This window comes from Pelobates fuscus, chromosome 8, assembly GCF_036172605.1.
Source record: "Pelobates fuscus isolate aPelFus1 chromosome 8, aPelFus1.pri, whole genome shotgun sequence".
Taxonomy (NCBI): Eukaryota; Metazoa; Chordata; class Amphibia; order Anura; family Pelobatidae; genus Pelobates; species Pelobates fuscus.
The window spans coordinates 71,245,707-71,253,246 of record NC_086324.1 but is presented as its reverse complement, the minus strand read 5'-3'; the positions used below and the strand labels follow the sequence as shown (position 1 = coordinate 71,253,246).

Genomic DNA, 7,540 nt, shown 5'->3' with positions numbered 1-7,540 from the left:
AGTGTACAGGCACATAAGTTCCTACCCATCCATATATCTTATGTATCCCGTGTATCTGTGTGCTGGGTGGGTAGGGACTTATGGGACACCCTGTATATGCACGGACGTATTAGCCGCAAGGCAAACAAGGCATTTGCCTTGGGCGGCATTTTCCAGGGGGCGGCAAAAAACGCCGCCCCCAAATGCCCAGGCAAATACCTTGTTAGCCTTGGGGCTAACTGACAATCCGGGCGGGCTGCTGATCGGGCGGCGCTGGCGAGGGAGCACTTCCCCTGAGCTCTCTGCTCAGCTCCCTCGCGCGCCGCCTGCAGAGTGATACCGGGAGCCGGAAGATGATATCTTCCGGCTCCCGGTATCACTCTGCAGGCGGTGCGCGAGGGAGCTGAGCAGAGAGCTCAGAGGAAGTGCTCCCTCGCCAGCGCCGCCCGCCCGACTGACCAGCAGCCCTCAGGGAAAAGGAGACCCCCCCCCCCCAGCATTCCCAAAGGTAAGGAGGCTGGGGGGGTTGAATTTTTAAAAGAAATAGTGTGTGTATATTAGTGTGTGTGAGTGTGTGTGTCTGTTAGTGTGAGTGTGTGTGTATGTTAGTGGTTTGTCTGTTAGTGTGAGTGTATGTTAGTGTGAGTGTGTGTCTGTGTCTGTTAGTGTGTCGTTTAGTGTGTCTGTTAGTGTGTGTGAGTGTGTGTGTGTCTGTTAGTGTGAGTGTGTGTCTGTATGTCTGTGAGTGTGTGTTTGTCTGTTAGTGTGTGTCTGTTAGTGAGTGAGTGTGTGTCTGTTAGTGGTTTGTCTGTTAGTGTGAGTGTATGTTAGTGTGTGTGTCTGTGTCTGTTAGGGTGTTGTTTAGTGTGTCTGTTAGTGTGTGAGTGTGTGTCTGTATGTCTGTGAGTGTGTGTCTGTTAGACACACTCACTCACAGACACACACACAGACACACTAACAGACACACACACTAACAGACACACACTCACACTAACATACACACACTCACACACACACACACACACTAACAGACACACACACTCACTCACAGACACACTAACAGACACACACACTGTTAGTGTGTGTCTGTTAGTGAGTGTGTGTCTGTTAGCTAGTGTATGCGTGTCTGTCAGTGAATGTGTGTATTTGGAAGGCGGGGGAGGGGGTGGAGTGTCGGGGAGGGGGGTCGGTGGCGGGGGGGGGGGTCTGAGTTTTGTCCTGCCTAGGGCCAGGCCAGGCCACACCATATTACACATTTACATAGGCGGAAGACAGACATACGTCTATCAAGTTCAGACTTCTAACATCAGTTTTTGCTGTTGATATAAAAGAAGGCAAAACCCCAGTTTGAAGCGCTTTCCAATTTTGCAGCTAAGTTGGAAAAAATGTGACCCCAGAATGACAAACAGATCTCTCCTTGGATCAAGCTTCTAATCCTAAATAATATGTTTTTGCAAGTGTTCATCCAGTTGCTGTTTAAACATCTGTACATATTCTGATAAAACCATATCCTTATTGTTCTTACTTTAAAAAAGCAAAAACCTTTAATTTGCCTTAGACTAAATCTCCTTTATTCCACTCTAAATGAGGGACCTGGTTCCCTATGCATAGTCCTCTTTATGAATAGATTTCCAGTTTTTACACCAGTACGTAAATTAACTTTATTTTTCTGCTGCACTCTGTCTTTTTTTTTTTGTAACAACAGGGTTATAGGACACCTGGAGGGGAGGGGGGGGGGGGGGGCGGGGGGAGAGGGAGAAATGGTACACAGGGAGGGGAGGGGGAGAGAAAGAACAATGGGACACAGGGAGAGGAGTGTGGAGAGAGGGAACTATGGGACACAGGGAGGGGAGAAAGGGAGGGTATGGGAATGGGACACAGGAAGGGGAGAGAGATGGAGGGTATGGGACACAGGGAGGGGGTGGGAGGGAGAAATGGGACACAGGGAGTGGAGGGGGATTGAGGGAACAATGGGACACATGGAGGGGAGAAAAGGAGGGTATGGGACACAGGGAGTGGAGGGGGGGGGGAGAGATGGAAAGTATGGGACACAGGGAGGGGAAGGGGGAGAAATTGAGGGTATGGGACACCTGGAGGGAAGGGAGGGAGAGAGGGAGAAATGGGACACAGGGAGGGGAAGGAGAAGAGAGGGAACAATAAGACACAAGGAGAGGAGAGAGGGAGGGCATGGGACACAGGGAGGGGAGGGTGAGAGAGGTAGGAATGAGTCACAGGGAGGGAAGGGGGGGAGAGGTAAATGGTATGGGACACAGGGAGGGGAGTGGGGAAAGATGGGGGGTTTGGGACACAGAAAGGGGGGAGAGGTAGAAATGGGACACCCGGGGAGGGGGGGGGGAGAGGGAAGAATGGGACACATGGAGGCGAGATGGAGAGAGGGGGGTATGGGACACATGGAAGGGAAGGGAGGAGGTAGAGAGGGTATGAGAAACATGGAGGGGCTAAGGGGAGAGCAAATGGGACACATGGACATGAAAGGCTGGAAGAGGAGACTATGGGACACATGGAGTGGCTGAGTGGGGAGAGGGAATGGGACACATGGAGGGGCTGTGGGGCAGAGGGAATAAGGTACATGGGGGGGGGGGGCCCTGGGTACAGGAATGAGACACCGAGGGGGAGGGGGATGAGACAAATGGGAGGAGGGCCCAAGGGCAATTTTCGCACCGTGGCCCAGTGGATTCTATTTACGCCTCTGTTGCTAACCATACTTTATACAATGGACACTACAAGCACCAAGACCACTTTATCTCATTGAAGTGGTCTGATTGCAGTGTCCCAGTCCCCTTAACCCTGCAATGTAAGATATTGCAGTTTTAGAAAAATTATTTTACATTGCAGGGTTAAGACTGCCTCTAGTGGCTGTATTGTAGACCGCCACTAGAGGCGCTTTCTGCTGTTTCACTGAGTTTAACTCTCTAAAACGACGCTGGACATCCTCACACTGTATATGAGGATGTACATCGTCTTCAAATGTGGGAATCCTAATGTGCGTGCAACGTTCACTACGCATGCGCATTAGGTTCCCCCTCGCGATGACGTTGGAGGAAGTGGAGATGGAGCCAGCACCAATTTACTTCGATGTTGTAATAGGGGAAGTGTTTAAAGATTTTCTAGCCCTTTTATTGGGGCGGAGAGCGGGATGCCCAATGATAGAGTGACACTATAATGTTAGGAATACAGATTTCCTAACACTATAGTGTTCCCTAACCCAGTGGTTCCCAACCCAGTCCATAAGTACCCCCTAACAGTCTGGGATTTGGGGATTACTCAATTGTGTTTAAGGTGTTTTTAGACAAAGAGAAAAAAAAACACTTTAGAGTTAGACACAACAGGGTAATTCATAAATCCTGTACTGGTAGGGGGTACTTGTGGACTGGGTTGGGAACAACTGCCTCAACCCTATAAATAAATGGTGCAGTATGAGAAAGCTCTCTCTGAATGCAACACTTTTACATTGATAATTAATTATGAATACACAGCACCATTATAGTGTTGCTCAAATTACGATATTAAAAAAAAAAAAAAAAACACTTAATTGGTATTGCCAAACCGCATGAAGAAAAGCTCAGTGTACAAGAAATCATGGTGAATCTGGCAAATTTAGGGACATGGCCACTCATTTAATAAATTTAAAGAAAAATGTCCTATTTTTTTTGTAAAGAAATTATACAAATGACTTCATTACTAATAATGTATCCATAGATGAATAACTCCTCAATCACCTTTAAACAAATTGTTTACCCCACAAAAACAGATTTGTGTTTCAGCAGGCATAAGCCCTCTCTAAAATAGAAACGCTGTATACATAGTATACAGACCATGGGAGCAGTCTACTTGTGCGATAACTGTAGTATGTCATATAAAAAAAAAAAAAAATTGTGCTCCTTGTTGTGGGAGCAATCTTTCCAGTGTGAAAACAATTTTGGCACAAAGTGCTAAATAAGGAACAATCACCATGGAAACTAATTATATGTATTTGAATCTTTAGCACTTTGCCCCCAAAATAGCCCGTTTTGCCTTTGATAAATATCTCCCTGTTGGCATTGCTTCGCAATATTCACAACAAGCCCTCGTTTGTCAGGACATTGTGCAGCATTTTGTGTGTTTTTTTACACCATACCACACAGCAAAATCCCAGTTCTCACATAGGATTATTGCCCTTTTAAGCCTCCACCCCCACCCTTTCGTGGCTGGGCTGGAGCGGTGTGAGGAGGGAGGGGATTGACGGCTGAGAATGCATATACATTATCATGTGAAGAGCTGGAGGAGGGAGATAGATACAAGGTAACAAGGAGAAGAGAGCAGACACGGAGGAGGAGTGGGCTTTCGAATGTGGCAGACACCCTTCTGGTCTCACTCAGGATTTCCCACTGCACACTCACCAACGCCTTCCCCACTGCTTGACCTGCTGGAGCCTCTACCAGAGCTTGGTAGTCCCAAGGACCCATTGTGGAGCTGGCTCCCGGTTTTCAGACATGCACCTTGGGTGAGGCTGCCTGGGAGGAGGGAGCAGACACACTGCACTAGGGGTTTCTCCTCTTGCAAGGGATTCTCCATCCCTCCTCCCTTCTATTGAGAGTGCCCATTGCCCACACTGCCAGGACATGCATGGGGTGACCATCACTGGAGGGCATCACTTACAGGGCATACATTTGTTCTGCTTTTACTGAACCACTCAGCATGGGGAATATTTCATCCAACATTTCTTCCTTCCAGTCCCTGCACATTGTCATGCTTGGACTGGACTCTGCAGGGAAAACCACCGTCCTTTACCGACTCAAGTTCAACGAGTTCGTCAACACTGTGCCCACTATTGGCTTTAACACCGAGAGGATTCGACTGAGCAACGGTGCGGCCAAAGGGATCAGCTGCCACTTCTGGGATGTAGGGGGGCAGGAGAAGCTGCGTCCGCTCTGGAAGTCGTACAGTAGATGCACAGATGGTATCATTTATGTGGTGGACTCTGTGGACGCAGACCGGTTGGAGGAGGCCAAGACCGAATTGCACAAGGTGACCAAGTTTGCCGAGAACCAAGGAACCCCACTTCTGGTGATTGCCAATAAGCAGGACCTACCCAAGTCTTTGGCAGTTACCGAGATTGAGAGACAATTGGCACTGCAGGAGCTGAGCCCATCTACCCCGTACCATGTCCAGCCAGCCTGTGCCATCATTGGAGAAGGGCTGACAGAAGGCATGGACAAGTTATATGAGATGATATTAAAAAGGAGGAAGACTCTAAAACAGAAGAAAAAGCAGCGATAACACTGGACAAGGAGAGGGTTGTACGCAATGCCTACCAAAGATGTCAGTGTTACGTGCCCACCTCATAGTGGACACCACTATTTTTTGACATGTTTTGCCCTTATAGGACACCAATGGTAGGGATTTACAAAAAAAAAAACGTGAAGGGCCTATTTCTACTATGGCTGTGCAGGGCAGGACCCTGCCATTCATTTTCTGTAATGCTGAAGGAGATACTGTGGCATTGCAGAGCAATATATGCAGTCTGATCCTTTAGAACCATGAATATATATATATAAAATAAATAAAATAGAAATGGAATCATGGATGGAACATAACTAACAGATACATTGTTTGAAGAGACAGATGCATAATTCACTGTGTATAGTTAATCATCCTGCCACAAAATAAGGAAACTTGAAGATTATCACTGCAGACTGTTGACATGTCCTTTAAGGGATGGTGCTTGGTTTGCAGGGGCCAATGTGGCTTCCTGCTCTGAACTGATTTCAGCCCCTCTGACATCTGTGCCTGGTGTTCATTTTAATATCTTCACAATCTCTGCACTGTCTCTCCCTCCCTCCATCTCTTGTTAAATATTCATTAGCAGAGCAATATAGTGCTCTGCAAGCATTTTCTCACAGGGAATGGGTTAATCTTGTTCTGAAAGGGATTATGGGTGAGGGGTGTCCATCATGAAATCTTCCTGTGCTCATTCCGCTGCATGAGATTAATATGTGAGATTATTAAGGCTGGCTGCACTGAGCCTCCAATTTCTTTGCAACAAATGCTAATATGACTGTTACATTTTAATTAATCTGTCTTGTCTTTTTAATGTTTAATTCCATTGTTACATCTTTGCCATTCCAATGACACGGGGAACCAGAGACCCATGAGATGGGCAACCTCCATCACTATAGCTCTTACACTACAATTCCCATCATGCTTCAGACATACATTGTACAGTAGCTAAAGGATGTAGGTTGTCTCTCCCTGGACTAGACATTCTGGTTATTTCATTTTTTTTTTTTTGGTTACTGGGGAGGGTCAGGAGGCCTAGCATGGAGCCTGTGCATTATTGGCAGCTGCCTTTTCTCCTCAGTCTCACGTGTTCTTTCTATATGAATGTGTTCAGTTCATTTGGGAGGTGTCAGAGCTGTGCAGCCTCTCCCTGCGTCCATGCTCAGCCTATTTTAGGCAGTGTCAGCAATCTTTCTACTGTGTCCCCTGTGTCCAGGCACAGTCCATTAAGGCGATATCAGTGGTCTGTCTGCTGTGTTTTTATGTCCATATGTCCAGCTGTGTTTACACTGGTGATGAAATAAATAAAATATGTTTTACAAAACAAATCTCTAATTTAAGTACGGTATGTGAACTGCTTCAATGATAACAGGTGAGCATTGCTAAAATGGCTGACTTCAGCATCTTTCATGGTAAAGATTAGAGTGGGGTTTTTCAGGGCTCTTAATATTATGTGTGCCTGAGGTGATAGGGCTCTCAAGTATTAATATTAATGCTTTACCTATGAGTTATGTGGACAATCATGCAGGATTGTGTCATATCAACGTTCCATTCCAAAGAGTATATTTCATCAAGCAGTATCGCTGACTGAGATCTATGTCCTGTTTACATTGTAGGTCGTAGATTCAGCAATGTTGATTCATTTCTGAAGAATTCCAAAATTGACAAACTAGGGATTGATCTAGACGAGGTTATGGTTGTTGAGTAAATGTTAATCAAATCTGATAAACACAATGAAATGAGTATAAAATACATTTAGCAGTTGCCAAGAACAGTGTTTCGGGTTTTGTTTGTTGTAGAGAAATTTTTCCAGCTGAGCTATTCTGGGGGAAGATTTGCAATTCACTTTGAATTCACAATTAATCCCAATTAATCCCTAAATCCTGGACTGGTAGGGGATACTTGAGGACTGGTGTGGGAACCCCTGCTTTAGTGAATATCCCTGGTTACAAAAAGGGTAAATGGACATCTATAAAGGGATGCTAAAGTCACCAGAACCACTACAGCTTAATATAGTGGTTCTGGTGTCTATAGCCTGTCCCTGCAGAGTTATAACTATAAAGACTGACTTTTCAGAGTGTTTACATTACTGCCTAGTAATACCTCTAGTGACAATCACTCAGACATCCACCAAAGTTGCTTCTCTTAGCCTAGTGCTGCACAGCATGCAGCACTGGCATTCAGCATCTCCATACTGCTTGGAGGTGCCGAAAGGTCTCCACAGAGACATAGAAATGCTTTTATTCAATGTATCTCTATGAGGAGATGCTGATTGGCGCAA

General features: G+C 46.1%; 1 protein-coding gene across 1 annotated transcript; it reads left to right on the top strand.

Moving 5' to 3' along the window:
- The first annotated feature begins 4,254 nt into the window (after nucleotides 1–4,254).
- ARL4C (ADP ribosylation factor like GTPase 4C) lies at nucleotides 4,255–5,528 on the top strand. Its single transcript, XM_063430012.1, has one exon. It carries the CDS (start codon nucleotides 4,678–4,680, stop codon nucleotides 5,257–5,259), a length of 582 nt encoding a protein of 193 aa, XP_063286082.1. The 5' UTR covers nucleotides 4,255–4,677; the 3' UTR covers nucleotides 5,260–5,528.
- Nucleotides 5,529–7,540: the final 2,012 nt, after the last annotated feature.